The 23382-nt window shown below is 33.4% G+C and overlaps 1 protein-coding gene across 1 annotated transcript in view; it reads left to right on the plus strand.

Moving 5' to 3' along the window:
- CHSY1 (chondroitin sulfate synthase 1) overlaps positions 1–23029 on the plus strand; it is a 92879-nt gene extending 69850 nt beyond the window's left edge. The window contains exon 3 of the mRNA XM_074295003.1: positions 2593–23029. Within this exon, the coding sequence (XP_074151104.1) occupies positions 2593–4185 (1593 nt within the window). The 3' untranslated portion in view covers positions 4186–23029. The remainder of the gene's footprint in view (positions 1–2592) is intronic.
- Positions 23030–23382: the final 353 nt, after the last annotated feature.

A 23382-nucleotide genomic window follows, 5' to 3' on the forward strand; every position in this document is an offset into this window, starting at 1 on the left:
ATGACAAAGAGGCTGAGGTAGAATTTTTTCTCAGTGAATTCTTCCAGTGTTAGAACATGAACCAGAACCTAAAATCTTAAATTCTGAGCCCTTAAGAAGGAGCTTCAGAGGCCATTGAGTACAAAACATCCCAGCAATAATAGTAGTCAGGATTGATTTAATGATTTCCCTCTATGTACTTGGCAAATCTCTTCTTAACCAAATGATACTATGTCTAAAATTCCACTATAGTCATTTTATTATTAAACATACTAATTTGTTAAATCCTAAATGAAACTTTTCTTTTAAACAACTAATAAATCAGTTTCCATTTCAAAAATAAGTGTAGCTAAAGGAAAGCACTCTTTTGTTTAAAATTGTGTTGCTCCTTTTCTCACTCCCAAAATTTAATTGGTAAAGAATGAATATTATAAAATATCCAAGGGGAAAAACCCCAACTAAATTTTCTAACTCTGCACCCAGTTCTTCTCAGATCCTTGGCTGCTTTTTCTCATTATTTAACTTTGGGACTCAGATGCTACTTTTGGCATAAAGAATAACTACTCCAAATTTCTGGCTCAAACTTGTGGGTTTTATGCTTTCCTATTACTGTGGCTAATTGAGAGTTAACTAAAGTGGTGTTTCATTAGAAGATAGTATTCAGTACCTGATTGAAGACTGCATATTATATAATGTACTAATTATTTGATTTTGAAGCAGGTAGATACCAAATTATAGGTTTTATTTCCTGTCCTAATATAATTAATTTGAACAAAATTTCATTTGGCTACCATCCCATCAAGCTGCCAGAGTTTTAAAGAATTGTTCAGATTGTAGTGTTTAAAGAGAGTAGCAATTAGAGCTAAAATTTTATCTCTGGTTTCTTTTGAAATAATTAAATTTCTAGCCTATGCTGTAAATTGCATGAAAATGGCAGCAATTTTTCCCACCAAATTGTCTCCAATATAATAGTTTTCAGATATAGACATTTTAATTAGAATACTTTAAACCTGTGTCTGGATATCAGAAATATTTGTGAAGTAAAGGAAACTAAGTAGTGGTATAAAAATCATAGTATAGTACAGTACAAAATTACATCTCTTTAGCATTTTTGCTGTTTAATTTTGCCATTGAACATCAATTTTAAGCTTTAAATATCCATTATATTTTCTTATATAAATTAGCAATTTTAATTTGTGATAATTTTTATACTTTATATTTTTAAATAGTTACGTTTTCTATAGATCTTAAATATTTATTTTATTTAATTTTTCAGCTTTGCTAAGGAATAAAGCAAAACTATTTAGGCTTTATTCTTTGAAAAGATTGGCTCCAAATTTGTATTTCCTAAAATCTGTTTTGTAAGAAGAATTTGTGAAGAGTCTGACTTCATGTTCTTTGTCCTTTAATGTGGCCCTTATAACATTAAATCTAAAGGAGGTGAAAGTTGTTGCCTTCCACTTCAAAGAGTCTATGACTTGAATATGTAGTTTTCTTTTGGGGGGAATTGGAGGACCTAACAGACAGTAGTTATAATATATGGGTTTCTTTGGGGAAGGGAATGGGAGTCTTTAAGAGCATACTTGCCCTGTCTCATCCTGGAGATTTTGCCAAATTTCCATGAAGGAGTAGTGAGAAAGAAAGCAGACTAATAGCATCATACTGTTTGCTTCCTCAATTTGAGAAGCATAACCCTTGAGTCCTTTACTAATGGTGAACATTTGCCTCAAGAATGATAACTTAACTTACATGAACTGATGCTGAGTGAAGTGAGTAGCACCAAGAGAACATTATACACAGCAACAAGATTATATGATGATCAAAAGTGTGATAAGCTTGGCTCATCTTAACAATGTGACAATTCAAGGCAATTCCAAAAGACTTGTGATGAACCATCTGCATCCAGAGAAAAAACTATGAGGACTGAATATGGATAAAAGTATAGTATTTCCCCCTTTTTGTTGTTGTTATTATTTGTTTAGTTGCTTTGTTTCTTTCTCATAATTTTTCCCCTTTTGATCTGATTTTTCTTGCACAGCATGACAAATTTGGAAATATGTTTAGAAGAATTGCACAGTTTAATCTACATTGTATTATTTGCTGTCTAGAAGAGGGGATGGGGAAGAGAGGGAGATACATTGGGAATACAAATGTTTTGCAAGGATGAATGTTGAAAACTACCTTTGCATGCATTTTGAAAAATAAAACAAAAACTATTGTTTTTTATAAAAGAAAAAGAATGCTAACTTAAGGATAATATCTGCATATTACATCAGCAGGTATTCACTCATCTCCATATGGACAACATTCAAGAGCAACTTTCTAGAGATTAACTATAATATTATGTTGATCACAAACTTTGGATACCAAGTATACAGACTATTGTTAAAAATAATTATTTGAAGCTCTGTCTTCATTAGCTTTTTATTAATATTGTCCATAATCCTTTTAATAGCTGGTCAAATTAGAACCCCGATGGCTTTTATGCATTATGAGTTATTCTTAAAGCTCTTTAGAGTGAGCTAATGCATAGATCAAGAATTGCTGAAGTAAAGCAGAATTTTAAATTATATAATACTAAAATAAGACTTTGTTTATCTTTTTTTTTATTAGATGCAGCAGCTGTTTTATGAGAACTATGAACAGAACAAAAAGGGTTATATTCGAGACCTGCATAACAGCAAAATCCATCGAGCTATAACTTTACATCCCAACAAAAACCCTCCTTATCAATATAGACTTCACAGCTACATGTTGAGTCGCAAAATAGCTGAACTACGACACCGAACCATACAACTCCACAGAGAAATTGTTCTAATGAGCAAATACAGTAACACAGAGATTCACAAAGAAGATCTCCAGTTGGGAATTCCACCTTCTTTTATGAGGTTTCAACCACGTCAACGTGAGGAGATTTTAGAATGGGAGTTTCTTACTGGAAAATATTTGTATTCAGCTACTGATGGTCAGCCCCCCAGAAGAGGGATGGACTCTTCTCAGAGAGAAGCTTTGGAAGACATTGTTATGCAAGTCATGGAAATGATCAATGCAAATGCTAAGACCAGGGGGCGAATTATTGATTTCAAGGAAATACAGTATGGTTATCGTAGAGTCAATCCTATGTATGGGGCTGAATACATTCTTGACCTACTACTTCTCTACAAAAAACATAAAGGGAAGAAAATGACTGTTCCTGTTAGAAGGCACGCCTACTTGCAGCAGACCTTTAGCAAGATCCAGTTTATGGAGCACGAAGAAATGGATGCCAAAGAATTGGCCAACAAAATTAACCAGGAATCTGGATCTTTATCTTTTCTCTCAAATTCTCTGAAGATGTTTGTTCCTTTTCAGCTTCCTGGATCAAAAAATGAAAACAAAGAATCCAAAGATACAAAAATAAATATCTTGATTCCTTTGTCTGGACGATTTGACATGTTTGCAAGATTTATGGGGAATTTTGAAAAGACGTGTCTCATTCCAAATCAAAGTGTCAAGCTTGTTGTCCTACTCTTCAATTCTGACTCTAATCCAGACAAAGCAAAACAAATGGAACTGATGAAAGATTATCGTATTAAATATCCTAAAGCTGATATGCAGATTTTGCCGGTTTCTGGAGAATTCTCAAGAGCTCTGGCTCTTGAAGTTGGATCTTCCCAGTTTAATAATGAATCTTTGCTGTTCTTCTGTGATGTTGACCTGGTGTTTACTACAGAGTTTCTCCAACGATGTCGAGCAAATACAGTTTTGGGCCAACAAATATATTTTCCAATCATCTTCAGCCAGTATGATCCAAAGATTGTTTATAGTGGAACAGTTCCCAGTGACAACCATTTTGCCTTCACTCAAAAAACTGGCTTCTGGAGAAACTATGGGTTTGGCATTACTTGTATTTATAAGGGAGATCTTGTTAGAGTAGGAGGCTTTGATGTTTCTATTCAAGGTTGGGGACTTGAGGATGTGGACCTTTTCAACAAAGTGGTTCAAGCTGGTTTGAAAACTTTTAGAAGCCAAGAAGTTGGAGTTGTCCATGTTCACCATCCTGTCTTTTGTGATCCTAATCTTGATCCCAAACAATACAAAATGTGCTTAGGGTCTAAAGCATCTACATATGGATCTACACAGCAGTTGGCTGAATTATGGCTAGAAAAAAATGACCCAACTTATGGGAAAAGCAGCAATAATAATGGCTCAGTGAGGACAGCCTGATGTCCAGCTCTGCTGGATAAGACTCCTTTTTTAATTATCTAATTTATTTTTAAAAATTTTAATATGATAGGTCATTTTTGAAGTCCACACAAGGATATATTTTAGAAGTGATTTTCTTATAAAGAACTCCCTAGAGACTGAGCTTTTTGAACAAAAATGTGATCAATATTTGCCTTTGAACACATCTTGTTGAACATTATGTAGCAACCCTGCATAATTGTGACTTGAAATAGAACTCTGATGAACAACAAAAAAAATTTTTAACCTTTTCATTCCAGACTTCTTTGCTATGGTTCTATAGTGGAGAACATGAACATTAATGCAAAGTATTATTGTAACAAAACACTGTACGTTTGGTAAATGTTCTGTTGTGACTGTTAACATTGCACAGATTCTACCTTTTTTCTTTTTCAAAAAAGATTTTTATTTTTTAAAAAGCCATTACATGTTCAAGCTTATAAAATAAGGAAGTATGACAGTAGCTGTGTCATTATCTTCAAAATTACATTTCATCCAAACTGTAATTTTGTTGTGATCATGTAACTTTTGGGGAAGGGTAAGTGGAAGTGGAAAAAGCACAATATGTTATGTGGTTATTCATAGTAATTTATTTGGCATTAAGTCCTAAATGGATTTGAATCGTATTACAAGGGGAATTTAGTATTTCTCCTTTCCTGGTCCTTTACTTTAGAGCTAAAAGGCAATATGTTAATATTTAGTCTGGCAAAGCAAAATTATTGTTGCAAATTTAAAGTATATAAGTAAACTTAAAAAAATTCCCTCCCTAATGAGTACATTGGGGAAAAAACTATACAGTGTTCTGTATTTCTAACTGCATTCACTTTATCCCATTTGTGTTATATTGAAGATGATTATTTCATTCTTTGAAAACTGCTTTATTTTTCTGTATCTGATATACATTTTAATTTATTTAATAACCATGGCATAGATTCCTGTCCTATTTTTGAATGCCTGTTAGTCATTAATATTTGTGTGTATTAGGAGTTTTTAAAAATCACTGTTAGTGTATGTCTTCTTTGCAGTAAACTGATCTCCAAAGAGTTCCTTTTTGAAAAGTTTTTTTTCCTCCCACCTATAATTTGTAATATTTCCATTTTACAAATTTAAGTGATTTTGAACATTTTTGGTGCTCACACATTAAAAGAAAACAAGTCAAATGGATCTGTATATGATTGCATCAGAAAAATTTAATTTGTTTTAAAATTACAGGTTGAATGTGCCTTAATGAAAGGAATTTTTTTTTCATTTAAAATTCAGACCGTGATAGAATTGCCATTTTAATTCATATGTGTAAATAGCTGGTTGCTCAGATGGAAAAATAAACTAGTGAATGATATTTTTAAAATTTTATTTACTAGCACCATTTAGTCTCATTACTAGTTAAAATGAAGAACGTTATTACATTTGGGGAAGAGAAGAGATTGCATACTTATTTTAAAGACTGACCAATGATAAAATGATTCCTTAAGCTATGGTTTTTGTGTGAAACTAATTTATAAGTACTTTTTTCCATGCATTTATTCATGGAATGAACTGTCCCTTTGTCTCTTCCCCATACTATCTAGTTTACTCTGTATTCTTGAGAGTTTTAGGATAAAGCTGTAGGATAAATTACATATTGTTGGCTTATATAATCCTATAATAAAGTAACATTACACAGTGAGACCTTAGGTGCCAGGGCTTGGTAAACTTTTGTGGTAAAGTATTAAACTCCCAGAATAGATATTTATAGTATAATTACTGTCAAATCCCAAGATAATGATACTGTATTTCAATAGGAATTGCTATAATTCAATATAATTGACAGTCTTTTTATGACAAATATTAGCCTTTCCTGGGGGAAAAAAAACAGACTTAAAAAGATCTTAATGAATAAAAAGAACTGCTTATTGTTATTCATTCTGTCAAAATAGTTTAATTCCCCTCTTCCTTTCCTCTTCATAATAAATTGTAGAATTTCAAAGAAATGAGATTTGGGGGGCATAGGGTGATTATATTTTGTTCTTTTAAAAAACTGATTAATAATTTGATATTAATTTTTGTCAAATCTAGATAACACTTGAAAGTCACATTCACCTTGATAATGTGTGTTTGAGGTTGCCAAAAATTGTCTTCCCATAAATGAAAACCACAAGATAGTTATTCTCATATAAACTAAGTTAGTATGTACTTTAGTACTCATGATTCTAAAGGTGGAACTTCAACATCAATGCGTATTTAGTTAATTTGGGAAAAATATACCTAAGTTCTTTGTGACCTCTAGAAATTTTTCCTCCAAAGTAGTATCAAACTTAAATTGAAACAGGACCACCAATAACCCCTCTACAGACTACATATTGACTTAGAAAATCATATAAAAACATCTATATTCTATTGTATTTTTATTTATTTTGTTAAATATTTGCCAACTTCAGTTTTAATCTGGTTCAGCATTTGGGGGGTTATGTGTTTCACGCTTCTGATCCAAAATCTAAATAGTTTTAGGGCATTAAGTTGCTATTTAGGAATTGCTATTATTGTTATCAGATGTTATTCTCATCAAATAAAAGAATTAGTGCTTTCTAATTTCACTGCCTCTCAAGGTGTAAATTAAAATTCTTACAGAAGCCTCTCACCAGTACCTAAGGCTTTCTCAAATTCCAGGATAGTAGTTAATCTCAGGCACTGTGGTTTTTCTTTCAAATCTGGACCACAGTTCACCAACATCTGTGCCATAGAGTAACATTAGGGAGATAACTAGCCCCAGTTAAATAGTTTATTCTTTTAGAAAAGGTTAATCATTGATTTCCTTGAAGCCATTTGTATGACATTCTATCTGGAATTGGGCATGGAATAAATTTTCTAAGTGGCACAATACCAGTGTCCAAGACTGCATTGGAAGTAAGGAGATTATGACCTTAAGCTAGAACCCTTCCCCTCTGTTCTTTTTAGTTTCCTCATCTGTTAAAGAAGAGGATTAGATTTGTTAACTAATCTTTCCAACTTAAGCTCTTGTGTTTCTATGCATATATGTGGTAGCATGTCCAGTAGTACTATTATTGCAGAATCGAAAATGGAATCATATATTTTGTAGTAAGCAAATTTCAGGCAGATGTTAATAGTCTATCATTTCCCGTGAAAGTGATCTCTTCTGAAGTAATTTTTTTTTCACTTTTGCAGAGGACCAAGATCAACACTTAAGCTTAGATCAAGACTTACCCTAATATTACATGTCTAAATATTTATGAAAATGCCTGGCTATCTGACCATCTAACTATGAAAGCAGACAAGTGGATCTGTTGAAAATATGTTCCTTTACCTTAGTGTTTTAGAGAAGAGTAACTGAAGAAAAAAAAGTCAATGTCCAGGAGAAAAGATAATGAAATATACCTCTCTCCAGACTTGTGCCTTAGGAAACAGCTTTGTGAATAGCTTATAGTGTGTCAAGAGTGTTAAGTAGTCCAGAGATGAAAAAAGGAGAGAAGAAGAAGATTGTTAAATGTGCCTTGGAGCAGTATAAAATTTGAAACTTAAGAAAAAATTGAAAGAATAGAATTTTTTTCTTTCCCTGGATTAATCAAATGTCTTATCAGCCAAATTCTTTTCAAATATGTGAGCAAAGTCTATCTTATGCCTCCTTCCTGCCCATCCTTACCACACCTCAACCAAACCTTCCAATTCACTAGGCCATAGGGCAATAATGCACAGAACTGCTATTTTCTCTCTTTCTAAATAGCAAATAAGGAAATAGGGATGTTTCTAATAAATTGTTTTTGTGTTATAAGGCTATTTCCTGAATTCTTTATTCCTAATTTTGTCATCTTTATCTGATCTCTCTCTTTTTCCCCTAATATTACTGTATACATTTACATATTTGATGTGCAATATATATCATTTCCCCCATTAATCTTGCATTCTTGAGATTTTGCAAACATGTTGATCTTTTTCCTCTGTGCGGCCAATTCTTTTTCATTCCCTTTAATAGGATGTGTGTGTCAGTAAAAGGAAATTTTTAAAAGTCTTTTATTTTCCCATTAGAAAAACTGTTTCTGCTAAGGATGTTTTTGAGGACTGAACTTATGCTTCCAAACTTGTGCCTGAAGTTTGGATCCCATCAGTTATAAAACAAACATTCCATTCTCCACGGAAATTAGAAGAACAAACCTCTGAATTTTATTGGTACTATCTTTTTACAAGGCTAGTGCTTGTGTCATGATGTTGAGAGTTTATGCAGATTAAGAACTACCAACATGCCCTATTACACTTTTTTTTCCCTCCCAACTGAAATGTAATGCATCCTCTTAACTTCATCAAATATAGTCCTGGGGAATTAAACTATATTAATGTTATAAATTGATAACTGGCATCATAGATTGATAAAGTAGGTTATGTATTAAAATCTGAAAGTCACACTACAATGTCGCTTTATGTGATGACACAAAGTGGATTGTATTTTCTTTACTCCAAGAAATTACTTGCTATGCTTCCTTCAGTTTTTAGTGCCCACAGGAAAAAAAAAACTTCCTTTTTGCTGGAGTTAAAATATTGCTTAAACAAAAATCTACTTAGTCTGAAATATTTTTTATTGACGTAACCTCACATTGCTATGTAGTAAATTAGATTAAATCAATTAAATCATTTTGCATGACTAGCAGTAGAAAAGTGCTTCACTGTGTGGCCACTCTGTTAATGACTTAATTTTTTGAAAGGATTGTTTGATATTTGTTGGGGCTAAGGGTGGGTGGGATTTTTCACTATCTGTATGATAAATGAAAGTACACATTCAAAGCAAATTAGGGGTTTGCATGTAATTAATGCAATAAAACAATATAAACACCTGTTATTTGGTATTAAAAATATTACATTAAATTTAAAGTTAATTATTGCAATTGTCAGGTTCATCATTTCCTAACTTAATGCCCATAATATCTTGTTTCAACATTTTAGCTATTCCTCATTTAAAATGGTATGTTATTACTATTGATCCCCTTTTGTTGTTGTTGTTGTTCTAAATCTGTGATTTATCTGTGTAGAAGCTCCCTACACCAATGTAAATGGCCAGCTCTTTTAAACTTAGTCTTAAGATAGTGATCTGGAAGCACTAGAGAGATTGTAACCTTCTCTAGTCACACACTGTCTCAAAGACAGTATCCAGATCTTACTCTAAAAACCTCCTTACTTCACTAATCCATGCTGCCTCTCACACACCATTTGTTACTCCTTTTAAAAAAATAAGTTTTTTATTATTATTATTATTTTTTGCTGAGGCAATTGGGGTTAAGTGACTTGCCTCAGGATCACACAGCTAGGAAGTGTTAAGTGTCTTGATACAGATTTGAACTCGTGTCCTCTTGACTTCAGGATTGGTGCTCTATCCACTGTACCTCCTAGCTGCCCCATGTTATTCCTAATTTTAAATAAATGAACATATGAAAGTTTAATGTATCATTTAGTACTAAAATTTTGTCAAATTTTAGATCCATTTAAAAGTGGATTTATTTTTTTTTGGTTCATTTGTCTGGTAAGTTATTATTAAAACATTTTCTTATTTGTGAATTGCTCATAGCTAATTAACCTTGGGTACCAAGTCTGGTTGTATATTGTAAAATGAACTGCTTCATCCAAGTTTATTTTAAGGAAAATATTTTTAGCTAAATCTAGAGTAATTCCAAAACTCATGAACCCACAACCAGGATTGTCTTTCTTTGTTGATTATTTCTTGGTGACAAGAGAGTTCGCTTTAAGACAAGACTAAAAAACTTATGCCCTGAAATGCCTATAACATGGAAGTGTAGAGCAAGAGCAACATAGAGCCTTTATTCTAAATCCCAAAATTAGTGGTACAGAGAATTAGACATTTAGTAATTCTGTTAATTTGAATCCTCTAATATTTAACTTAATTGCATATGCCAGTTATATTTATTTCAAAATATTTTAATAATACATTTTCTGTTCAATATACTTAGGTAAATGCCTTCAAATAAAAAGATGAAAATTCATGCGGAGAATTTCAGTTAATTATATCAAATCTTTAAAAAGACAACAATGCAAATTGACTCATTTATCACAACATTTCAGTCAGTATAAAGTAAGAGAAAAGCATATGGATACATTGATAAACTAGTGAATGAAAAGAGCAAGTTCCAGGCAGATGAGACTGTATAAAGAATGAGGCACATATACAGCTGTGTTCCCTCTCCAGAAGCACTTAATCTTGTGGAGAACCAAAGAGAAGGAACTGAAAGAGAGATTTTTGAAGCCAAATTAAATCCCAAGTCCCGAAACTACAGAAATGGTAAATCAACATAAAAAGGATTGCCTTCTATAGTTCAGAAAAAGGCTTTTTTTTTTTTTTTTTTTTTTTTTTTTTTTTTTTTTTTAAAGGAAGCATGAATGAGATCATCAAAGTGAATGGTGTCAAGGAATGTTATAAGGGGATGAATTCCCTCTTCACTAATGTCAGAAGTGATTCTGATTCTCAGCATATGTGTGTTTATTAAAATACATAAGCTTTCCTACAAATGTATACGTTCTTCAGGGGGTGAAGTGGCATTCAGTTTATATTTATCTTTTGTTGTGTTCAGTCACTTTTCAGTCGTATATGAGTTTATTACTACATTTTAGGGTTTTCTTGGCAAAGATGCTGGAGTAGTTTGCCATTTCCTTCTCCAGCTCTTTTTACAGATGAGGAAACCAAGGCAAACAAGGTTAAATTATTTCTCCAGGATCATATAGCTAATTAAGAGTCTGAGGCCAGATTTGAATTCAGGGAGATGTTGTCTTCACTCTTCACTCCATTGTACTACCTAGATGCTTTTTTTGTTGTTGTTTGTTTTGTTTTTGTTTTTAGATTGTGTTTTCTAAGCAAGTTGGAAAGATCTTTTTAAAATTCTAAGATAGTAGCATTTGCCTATCACTTTTTGTTTATAACCTATGGCATTGATATCTGTAAATAATAAGCACTAGAGAAGTTGAATGCCCTCCTTTAATAATTTTATGTTGTCAACTATTCTAATTAGTCACAACTAAGCTCTCCCTAATTTGATCAGTAGCTATAATCCATTAATATTTATCTATTTACTCTTCTCATTTGATCATTATTTTCCATGGACTAGCCCCATTCTGCTGTTGGGAGGGAAGATATACAAACCTGTATCATAGGAAGGATTTACCTGCTTCATAATAGAATGGATATTTGAAGATGTATTGCTTTATCCCCTCCAATGTTCTTGCTTTAAAATCTGCTTTAGTATTAACTATTCTATGCTGTCTTTTACACTTAATTCTAAATAAATAAATGTAAGAGAAAGTTGAACATATTTTTAGTGCTAAAATTTTGTTAAACTCTGGAATCTAAAAATGAGAATTAATTGATCTTGCATTTATTTGTCTGATAAATAGTTTATCTTCAAGGATTCAAGAGCAGTCCTTCAGATCTATCTATGCTACTAAAGAAAACAATAGCAAAAAGGGTGAGGATGCATAAAGAAATATTAACATATGATTTTGCTCTCATTGGGATCTCTGTTTATGCAGTCGATTCAGTAAGGGACCAGATTGTTTCCAAATCACATTACATATGTTTTCTTACTGATTAAGAAACCCAAACTTGGGTACTTGTCGGAATAGGTCTTTTCTTCCTCTTTATTCTGAAAGGAGAAACCAAGTTCAGACAATTTCATAGTTAAATGGGTTCTGACATGACCTATATATCATGTTATAATGAAAAACATAATTTTATCATAACAGCATTTTGAAAGCACAGTTTGTTGCTAAGTAAAAGCAATTCTAAAAGAGAAAGTCTTAGAGAGACAGAAATGTAGATTTGATTCTATGGAAAATTATTATTTTGGTGGTAGAGGAGGATTGTTGCTCAAATATGGGGGAAGTGACCAATTTGGAATCAATTCAAACTTTACCATTAGAAAAATTAATATAAATATCTGCGACAAGAAAATTTGATAACCAATAGTGAGAGATTTCTATCATGAGTCATTGGCCCTCATTTAAAAAAAAAAGATTGGGAGACGAGAGGCTTTTTCAGTGCAAAAAGTGATGCCATCTGGACAAAAAAGAAGAGGAAAGGATGCTTTCCTTAAAGCTTATTATAAAAGCTGCTATTCGCAATGCAACATACTCAGGACCATATTAAATTTCATTTAGTCAGCCCTACTTGATAGCCTCCGTCTTGCAGACAAAGCTTTTTTATGTGTTCAGTAATGAGGAAAAATTAGCATTCTGTGGTACGCTACAGGGAAGCAATAGGAACCTCTACTGAGCACAAAATGACAGTTATACTATACATTTTGATTCTCTTTTAGAGTTGAGTTCTTCAGTTTAGTATATTTTCACTGATGTATGGATCTTCAGTGATATCAAACTGCTTCTTAAGCAGATGAATGTTTCTATGTCATCAAATTATCATTTTTAGGTGAAAAGCTATAATTTGTAGTAAATAAATACCGTAGTAAGCTCATTTCTATAAAAATTGGATATACAGAAAACTGGAATCCTACTTGGAATTCTTGGAGATCCTACTTGTCCTTTAAAACCCAGTCCAAAAGACTATTTCTCTTCCCTGATCACCTCTCCCATCTAGTAATCTTTCTGTTCCAAAACAATACTTTGTTTGCATTTTCTTACATAATATTGTTTATGTGTATCATCATAAAATCCTTTAATATTTAAGCATATTAACACATTATTCCCCTACTAAACTGTAAACTCCACGAGAGCAATCATCATGTTTTACTAAAGTTTTGCCTTCTTCCCGTCTGTAGCATAGTTTTTTTTTTGCATATATACTTTAATATTTTAATGGATCTATGATCTCATCAGTGAGCAAGCTCTTATGGCACAGATCACAACTTTTCTCATGTCTTTTTCTTTCTATGTGATTCTTGTTCATGTCCTCACATTAAAGAAGAAACAATCCAATAAACTGTGAAGTTTTCTCTTAAGTCTTTTTGCATTCCTTGGATTCCAACGTGACACCCCAATTTTTAATCTGTTACCCCTCAGTTTCATTATAAAGTGGTACCTCTCCTAATTATGTATCTTATTCATAATAAATTTTATGCTCCTTATTGCTTGCAAGTTATCATTAGTAATATTTTCCATCTTGCACTTAATCTCTCCATTGCCCTTTGGAGACATCTGTAATTTTTATGTTTTTGCAATTGTGATATTCTGTAATTCACAGCCATATGACATCACCAGAAAACTAATGGTAGTGAGTTTTGTTCTCTCACAAGTAGATCTGCACAATTTTGTGAGCAATCTAGCTTACTTTTTTCCTCCTGCTTAGATCTAGTACCAGCTTATTCTTCTACAGTGACTGTCCAAGATAAACATATTAACACAATTAATTGAATGGATTTACTATATAGCCATATAATATAGTTTGGACATTCTTATATACTTAATTTTGTTTTGTTTTTCCTGCATGAATTGTTTTACTGATCTCTTTTGAGCAATAGGAATTTGAAAAGGGCTTGATACAATCAGCATGATGATAACCATTAGCTACCACAAACATCTGCAAGATGGAAGTAATATGCAAGATGCAAGTAGGAAGCATACTTCCCTTTGACTGCATAAGATAACTTTCATAACAGGGAAAAACACCTTTAGTCCACCAACATGTTACCCTGTTTTTGTTTCATAATATTTAGAGAACTTTATAAAGCAAAGCTGTTTTGTTAATTCCATTAATAAAGGAATATTCTACATTCTTGCCCTAAAATATACAAACCCTTTATATTAAAAATCTTTACATTTTGCTTTACCAAATCAAGTAAAATGCCCTTTTACCACCAACAATTGACAGGTGCAATGGGACCTTTTCTTCTGACGTTGATGTCAGTTGTGTGAGTATGAATGTTGTCTGACTTAGAAAATATTTTTGCAAACTTTTGCCTCTTTCCTCATATTTTCAACATGTCTTTAATGCAGCTGAGAGCATTCTAAAAATATTTTACAAAAATCAAAAAATTGGCACGTAAGTTGGTAGTTCTGTCTTCTCCATTCACTTTTTTTGGTGTTCCTATCATCTGTGACTTTTTAAAATTATATCATCAACCCCTCTTTCAAATATCTTAAAAATCAGTCCTTCAGTGCTTTTTAATTTGTCTCTCTTTGTTTCAAAGCTGCCTCATTTCTCAGTGTCTCTTTTGAAACTCCTGTTCTTTTCTGTATTTTTAAAATACCTCAGTGATGTTTCCTCCCTTCTTTCCTTTTTTTCTCCCTTCTTCCTTCTGCACATTATTCATGTCCAAAAAATGCACATCTCAAACAGCCACTGTAATGTCCTACTTTTCTGAAAGGTGATTGACAGCATACTTCCTTATCAGTCTTCTAAAATAGTGACAATTTTTCATTTTGCAGATGATGAAATTTGTGGAACAGAGTGATTAAATGATTTGTAGAAAGTAGCAGAATTTCGAATTGAACCCAAGGCCTATGACTAAATCCATTGCTCTTTGAGATATAATTTTTGGATTATAGATGTAGATCCAAGAAGGACATTTATCCAACCTCATCTTTTCTTCCTTTTTTAAATAATAGCTTTTTATTTTTCCAAATACATACAAAAACAGTTTTACACATTCGTCTTTGCAAAACCTTGTGTTCCATTTTTTTCTCCCTGTTTCCCTTTTCCCCCACCCCAGACAGCAAATAATCCACTATAGGCTAAATATATGCAATTCTTCTAAACATATTTCCATATTCATCATGTTGTACAAGAAAATCATATCAAAAATGGGAACAAAATACAAGAGAGAAAAAACAACCAAATAAACACTACCACCAAAAAAAGGTGAAAATAATATGCTCTGATCCATATTCAGTTTCCATAGTTCTCTCTCTGGATGCAGAGGGCTCTCTCCATCACAAGTCTATTGAAATTGACTTGAATCACCTCATTGCTGAAAAGAACAAAATCCATCACAGTGATCATTACTTAATCTTGTTGCTATGCACAATGTTCTCTTGGTTCTACTCCACAGCATCAGTTTATGTAAGTCTTTCCATGCTTTTCTGAAATCAGCTTGTTCATCATTTCTTATATAGCACCAATACACCATTACATTCATATAACATTACTTATTCAACCATTCACCAACTGATGAGCGTCCACTAAATTTCCAGTCACTTGTCACTAGAAAGAGGGCTTCTAGAAACATTTTTGCACATGTAGGTTCTTTTCCCTTTTTTATGATCTCTTCAAGATATAAACCCAGTAGAGACACTGATGAATCAAAGAGTATGCACCACTTGATATCCCTTTGGACATAATTTCAAGTGGCTCTCAAGCATGGTTGGATCAGTTCACAACTCCACCAACAATGTATTAATGTTCCACTTTTCCCAAATCCTCTCCAACATCATTATCTTTTCCTGTCATCTTAGCCAATTTGAGAGGTGTGTAGTGGTATCTCAGAGTTGTCTTAATTTACATTTCTTAAATCAATTGTGACTTAGAACATTTTTATATGACTAGAAATGACTTTAATTTCTTTGAAAATTGTCCATATCCTTTGATCATTTATCAGTTGGAAAATGGTGTGTAGTCTTATCAATTTTAGTCAGTTCTCTATATATTTTAAAATAAGACCTTTATCAGAAATTTTGAATGTAAAAATTTTTTCCCAGATTGCTGCTTCCCTTATAACCTTGATTGCCTTGATTTTGTTTGTACAAAACCTTTTTAATTTAATGTAGTCAAAATAATCCATTTTTCATTCATAATGTTCTCTAAGTCTTCTTTGGCTATAAATTCCTCCCTTTTCCACAGATCTCAGAGGCAAACTATGTCTTACTCTCCTAATTTGCTTATGGTGTTACTCTTTATGTTTAAATCATGAACCCATTTCAACCTTATCTTGCTAACCTCATCAAACCAGAGAGTTTGAGTGACACACTAAGGTCACACAAGAAGGAAGTGGCAAGTCCAGGATTGAGAATTGTTTCTTCTTCTTTAAAATGAGAGTTGAAGTCAATGGAGGCTGAAGTCTCTTTTAGCTAGCTCTAGTTATGTGAGCCAATGATTGTATATAGTTTATTTTGCCTAAGATTGAGCCTGTCACAAATGGAAAGCATCTGGGTTTCTACATGTTCCTGCATGGCTAAGGCAGAGTATTACTTATTTGTTCAGGCAGTTTATCCAAAAGTCAGGGTCTTCTCTGATACAATACAATAACAGTAGCTGGGCTTTTATTTATACAGTACTTTAAGGTTTGTAAAGCTATTTACAAATATTACTTCTTTTGATTCCCAACCCTCAACATCCCTGTTGTCTTCTTTTTGCGGAAGAGAAAATTGGGGCCAGAAGAGGTTTCGTGACTTGATCAGGATCACTCAACTAGTGTCTGAGGCAGAATTTGAATTCAGGTGTTCTTTACTCCAGGTTCATCATACTCTATCCACAATACTTCCTCCTACGTTGACTATGTTGTACATTATATATAAATATGTATTTTACATAATCACAAGTCTGGGAGGGATGGGATAGGGTTTTATTTGCAAAATTACAGAATCTTCAAACTTCAAAATTATCTCTTATGAACCTCATTTTTCAGATGAGTTGTCATAGGAACCACAACTCAACTCTTCAGACTTCAAGTAGTTTTTGTACTACAGTAAGGGAAGGAGAAAAGAAAAAAAAATAATTACTAAGAATTTAGGTGATTGTTAGATGTTTATACTAGTCGGTAGAAATAAGTAAGACTAATTTTTACCCTCTTCCTATTCCTTCTTACCATCAATGGACTGTCCTAATGTTCTGAAAATGTTTCATCTTTTCTAACATTTAGTTTGTTACAAGTGAAATTATTGCTAACAATTGGGGAAGGGGGACAACTGAATTAAATTAATGTTGCTATTAAGAGCCCTGTTTTTTAAGTAAAAACAATGATGCAATGTTCAAATGTTTGTACAATAAGATTATATTAACCTCTTATTCCCACATATTCTCTCCCTACTCTTGCCATCTTCTACCACACAGTTGCCTACTTGGGGAAAACTTTTGGATTGCATCTTAAGACAGTAAAATAAACTTTAAAATAATGCACATTTCAAAGCTTCTTATTCAGAAAGGAGGCCAATATGCCCCCTGATGTAAATCTCATACTGAAACAATCATTCAAAGCATAACTACATTTGAACAGTGTGTATTTTGTTCTACTTGGCTCTGACTTTTTGCCATAATCTGTATCTGATTGTATAGTAAAGTTGGAAACTGTTAGAAAAATTTAAAAGCTTTTATTCTTTTGTTTATAGCTAGTAAAATCCAGTGAAACCATCCAGTGGATAAATTGAATGTATGGAATTTTCTTGTGCAACTAAAAAAAAAAAAAAAAAAAAAAAAAAAACAACTTCATCCCAAACCCAAAAATTTCCTATAAGCCAGTAAGCTTTGTAATTCAAGAATATATAGAGGACAAGTAGAGAATTAGTATTCATTAGGAATTCACCACAGTGAAGCCCTATTCAGGGTGGTAGAGAATTTTCCATAAAGGGTCATAGAGTTATAGTGTACCTTCATATTAGAATATGAAATGAAACAATATAGAGTCACATTCCATAACAATGTGCTCATAAATTATACTGCCATATGAACACACAAAGAATATATACATTGTGTAACTGTCCTTGCTACCATTGAAGTGGCTGAGAAGATTCCTCAAAGGGATTATTTCCTGTATCAAACATCCACTTTTCTCATTTTAATCTTAAATTTTAATATCAGCTGTGATTGATTATTGTCCTTTGTTCTCAAAGAGAACCAAAATGACATCACTATGCTAGAGTAGAGTGACGGTGTATCCGCGCTCGGAATGCTCTACCACAAGTTGGACACACAGTCCAGATGAACATTTGGGGTGGATTCTCTAACTGCACGTTTCACATTTCTTCTGAACTAATTCAGTTCTGCTTTGCTCATAGAAGCACAGCCCCTTCTCTGATGAGGGCATTCCATGTTGGGCTGTCCTGTGCCAGTGTCTCCCATGTCATGGGATCAATTATTTTGTTGTTGTTGTTGTTGTGGGGATTTTTTTGGCTGAGACAATTGGGGTTAAGTGACTTGCCCAGGGTCACACAGCTAGGAAACATTAAGTGTCTGAGACCAGATTTGAACTCAGGTCCTCGTGACTTCAGGGCTGGTACTCACATACAGTCAGTTCTAAAGTTCTTAAGAGAGACCTGGAGAGGATCCTTGTATCACTTTATATGCCACGTTTGTGAGTGCTTGCCAGGTGTTAGCTCTCCCTATATATACATATACACACATATACATATATAGGCAAGTGGACGTTGGGCATTCAGACAATGTGTCCAGCCCAATGGAGTTGTTGCTCTCTACAATAGACTTGGAATGCTTATTAGTTTAATTTGAAAAAGGACCTCAGTGGCTGGTCTCTCATCCTGCCAGGTGATCTATAGAATCTTTCTAAGGCAATTCAAATGGAAGCGATTCAGTTTCCTGGCGTGACGCTGGTACACTGTCCAGGTTTCACAGGCACACAACAATGAGGTCAGCACAACGGCTCTGCAGACCTTCAGTGTGGTGGTCAGACTCCCACGCTTCCCTTCAGAGCCTCACAAACTCTGTGCTAGCTCTGGCAATGCTTGTGTCAACCTCATTATCAAGGTGGATGGACATTCCTGGAAAGCATACTGCCAAGGTAAGTGAACTTAGCCACAGCATTCAAAACTTCACCATTTGCTGTAACTGGTGGTTCCGCATCTGGATGGTGGGGTGCTGACTGGTGGAGAATGTTTATTGTTAAGCCAAAATTAGCACAAGCAACAGAGAATTGAACCGTACTTTGTTGCAGCTCAGCTTGGGATGCATTGAGCACACAATCATCTGCAAACAAAAAATCGTTCACCAATACTTCCTCCACTTTGGTTTTGGCTTGCAGCCTTTTCAAGTTGAAGAATCTACTGTCAGTCAAAAATCTGAGTACTCCCAGAATGCCTAACATTGTACAGAAAGTCATTGACAGTGCACCCTCTCCCCTGTGTCAGCTGAAACATTTCTCTCTGCTCTTTCCTCTCAATGTAGGATTGTGTCTCTGGAGGATGAACTGGCATTGCTATAATCAGGACTTATAAACCCAACGCCTCCTATTAGGTTATAGTCAAGGAACTGGAAGGGGAGTATGGCTGTGCAACAAAAGAGTTGGACAAACACATTTTTAAATGATTCTGGGTTCACAGTGATGTCAAGACATATCAAATAAGCAATTTATTTTGGCAGGAACAGTTTTATTTTTGTATTTGTATCCCAGTCCTCAGCACAATGCTTGGCACCTTAATAAATACCTGTTCATTTGTTCATTCAACCCAGATGGTCTTGACACTGAAGTCAAGCTTGTTCTGGACAGACTTTTAAAATATAGGCTCACAATGTCAAGTGAATAACTTTTTTACCTCTGAAAACGTGGCTTTCTTAATTTCTCAACCTTCAATGGACTTAGATATCCAAAGTGCATCTGGAGGCCATCAGTGACAACCAGGAAACTGCTTTAATAAGCATTTCAGGTGAAATGGGTTTCTACAACTTTCTCCATAGGTGCCATGGCATGATTGAGAATGTTGTGTATGAATCCGAAGGCAGAAAGAGGATTTCTCTTTTTTTCTCTCCTCAATCCTGCTTTGGTCAACATTATCACACAAAAGATAGACTAGAATGCATTACAGTAGTCCATTCTTTTGCCAGATTGGGAAAAGGCAAATTGATTTATTTACACGCAGATGCAGATTCATATTTACTCAGCTGTCCTTGTAATTGATTCTGTTAAGATTCTTGTTCTTGCAGCTGTGATTTGGTATGACATATGGTCAATTTCTCTGAAATTAAATTGGTATTAAAGATTATTTTGTACTCATGAATTCTGGCTAGAAAAATTTCTTGTGATTCCTACTGATTATTAGCGATTTAAAGTTCTTTGAGACCAGGGATTATGTTTTTAGTATTCTCCACTTTCCCAAGCACCCTAGAACAATGTTTTCTATATAGGCCCTTAATTTTTGTTGAATTGAAGTACATTTAAGGACTACTGTGGGACTTTCCCAATCTGAGTTCTTTGACAGCCCAGGGATAATCTTGCTCATAATGAGATCTGTAAAACAAGGGGCCAGTGAGTAGCCAGATTGAAAGGAAAAGAAATGTATTAGTTTGGTAAGCAAAGCTTCTTAAACTGTGGGTGGTGAACCCATATGGAGTCATGTAACTAATGTAGGAGTGGCAAAATTATGAGTTATTATAAGCAAATGTTTGATTTGTGTACCTGTTTTATATACCTATATATAGTGTGGTATAAAAATGTTTTAGGTCAAAAGGAGTTGCAAATGGAAAAAGTTCAAGAAGCCTAATCATTTGGGCTAGTTGCAGCTTTAGCTTTGTAGGGTACAGATTGGGTTTTTCTATCTTTTGGGGCTCACCTACCGTGCACAGCCAATCAGCAGCATTCTCCTTCCCTTCAAAAAAAAAAAAAGGAAATGAGAAGTATTGCAAGCTGTGGAGTCATACAAGTTGCTAAGTCCAGGATTTTTTCCTTTGGTAAACATATTTCTACAAGATTAATGTTATCATCAGAATTCCTTGTATCGGGTAGAGCCCTTCCCACTTTTTTTTTCTTAAAATGTTTTTTTTTAATTTATTTTATTAAATATTTTCAAATTAGAGCAAGAAAATTTTAACAATCACTTAAAATTTTTTTAATTCTAATTTCTCTTCTTCCTTTCCCTCATCTCTCCTGTCCTTGAAAAGGTTAGCAATTTAATAACAGTTTTACACATGAAGTTATGTAAAACATTTCCATATTAGCCATGTTGAAAAAGGAAAATACAAACAAAATAAAACAATAAAAATAGAATTTTTAAGAAATATGCTTCAATCTGCACATAGAGTTGAGATAGCATTTTTTCATCAAAGGTGCTTTAGAATTGTCTTGAGTCATTATCTTGATCATAGTAATGAAAGCTTTCAGATAGTCATTCTTTTATAATATTGATGTTGTAGTGTGCAATGCTCTCTTGGTTCTGCTCACTTCATTTTGCATTAGTTCATGTAAGTCTTCTAGATTTTTCTGAAATCATCTAGCTGATCATTTTTAAAGCATAATGTTATTCTATCATAATCAAATGCCACAATTTGTTCAGTAATCCCCAATTTACGGGTATTCTCTAGATTTCCAATTCTTTGCCTCCATAAAAAGAGCTGCTATAAATATTTTGTCCAACAATCTTTTTCTCTTTTCTTTGATCTCTTTGGGATCCAAACCAACAAGTGTTACTGTTGGGTTAAAAGATATGCACAATTTTATAACCCTTAGGGCAAAATTCCACATTGTTCTCCAGAATGTTGGACTAGTTCACAATTCCATCAATAGTACATTAGTATCCCAGTTTTTCCATATCAGCTCCAGCATTTGTCCTTTTCCTTTTCTGTTATGTTAACCAATAAGGTAGATGTGGTTTGATATCTCAGAGTTGTTTTAATTTTCATTTCTCTAATCAGTAGAGAGTTATGTGATTATTTTTGATAGTTTTGATTTCTTCTGAAAAATGCCTGTTTGTATCCTTTGACCATTTATCAATGGGAAATGGCTCTCATTTTTATAAACTTGGCTCAGTTTTTATTTGAGAAATGAGACCTTTACCAGAGAAACTTGCTATAAAATGTTTTCCTTGATTTTCTGTTTTCCACTTTATTTTGGCTATATTAGTTTTATTTGTACAAAAGCTTTTTAATTTCATGTAATCAAAATTATTGATTTTTCATATTGGGATGCTTTCTATGTCTTGTTTGGTTGATAAAGTTTACCCATAGACCTGAGAGGTACATTTTCTGTGCCCCCCTAATTTACTTATATTTTACTTTATATCTAAATCATTTATCATTTTGATCTTATCTTGGCATATGGTATGAGATGTCAGGCCATGTTTGGTTCTGCCAAACTGTTTTCCACTTTCCCCCTAAATTTTTTAAAATGCTGAATTCTGACCTTTTGATTTATTATTTTTATTCTGATCTTTTGATTAATATTTATTATTGCTTCTTTGTAATGTGAAGTCTGGAACTTCTAGGCCATCTTTCTTCACACTTTTTTTCATTGATTCCCTTGATGTTCTTGACCTTTTGTTCTTCCAGATGAATTTTGTTTAAGAAAATTTTCTAGCTTTATAAAATAATTCTTTGGTAGTTTTATTGGTATGATAGAACCTCTTTTAAAATAGAAACTTAATGGATGTACATCAATTGGAGAATGGCTGAATAAATTATGACATATTAATATTATGGAATATTATTGTTCTGTAAGAAACGACCAACAGGATGACTTCAGAGAGGCTTGGAGAGACTTACACAAACTGATGCTGAGTGAAATGAGCAAGACCAGGAGATCATTATACACAGCAACAGCAAGATTATATGAAGATAAATTCTGAGGGACATAGCTTTCTTCAATAATGAGATGTGATGAAGTGAGCCATCTACACCCAGAGAGAGGACTGTGGGAACTGAGTGTGGTTCACAACATAGCATTTTTACTCTTTTTGTTGTTGTTTGCTTGCATTTTATTTTGCTTCTCTTTAAACTGGTTTGATTTGATTTTTCTTGTGCAGCCCAATAGATAATTGTATAAATATGTATGCATATATTGGACATAACATATTTCTACCATGTTTAACATATATTGGACTACTTCCCATCTAGGGGAGGTCATGGGGGAAGGGGAGGAAAATTGGAACACAAGGTTTTGCAAGGGCCATTGTTGAAGAATTGTCCATGTATATGTTTTGAAAAATAAAAAGCTTTAATAAATAAATAAAATAGAATAGAATCATTCTTGTTTATCCTATTGTCAACAATAGAAAGGAGATTAAAACAAGAAAGTTATTTTGTTTTCAGATGTTTCTTTATCTGGAGAGAACATGATTTCCCCAAATTCACAATAGTTAGAGTCATCCACTTCCTTCACATTTCCTTCATCCTAAAATGATTCCAACAAAGATGCCCTGCTAACAAGGTTGAATTAATATAGAGCTGTCTAAGAGCAGTCCAATGACATCAAAAGGCTTTTAAATGGCATAGTGTTTAGAGTGTGGACCTATATTTAAGAAGATCTGAGTTCAAATTCCTCCTCACTCACATGGCTTTGTGACAAGGTACTTCATCCTGTTGTC

This window comes from Sminthopsis crassicaudata, chromosome 2, assembly GCF_048593235.1.
Source record: "Sminthopsis crassicaudata isolate SCR6 chromosome 2, ASM4859323v1, whole genome shotgun sequence".
Classification (NCBI taxonomy): Eukaryota; Metazoa; Chordata; class Mammalia; order Dasyuromorphia; family Dasyuridae; genus Sminthopsis; species Sminthopsis crassicaudata.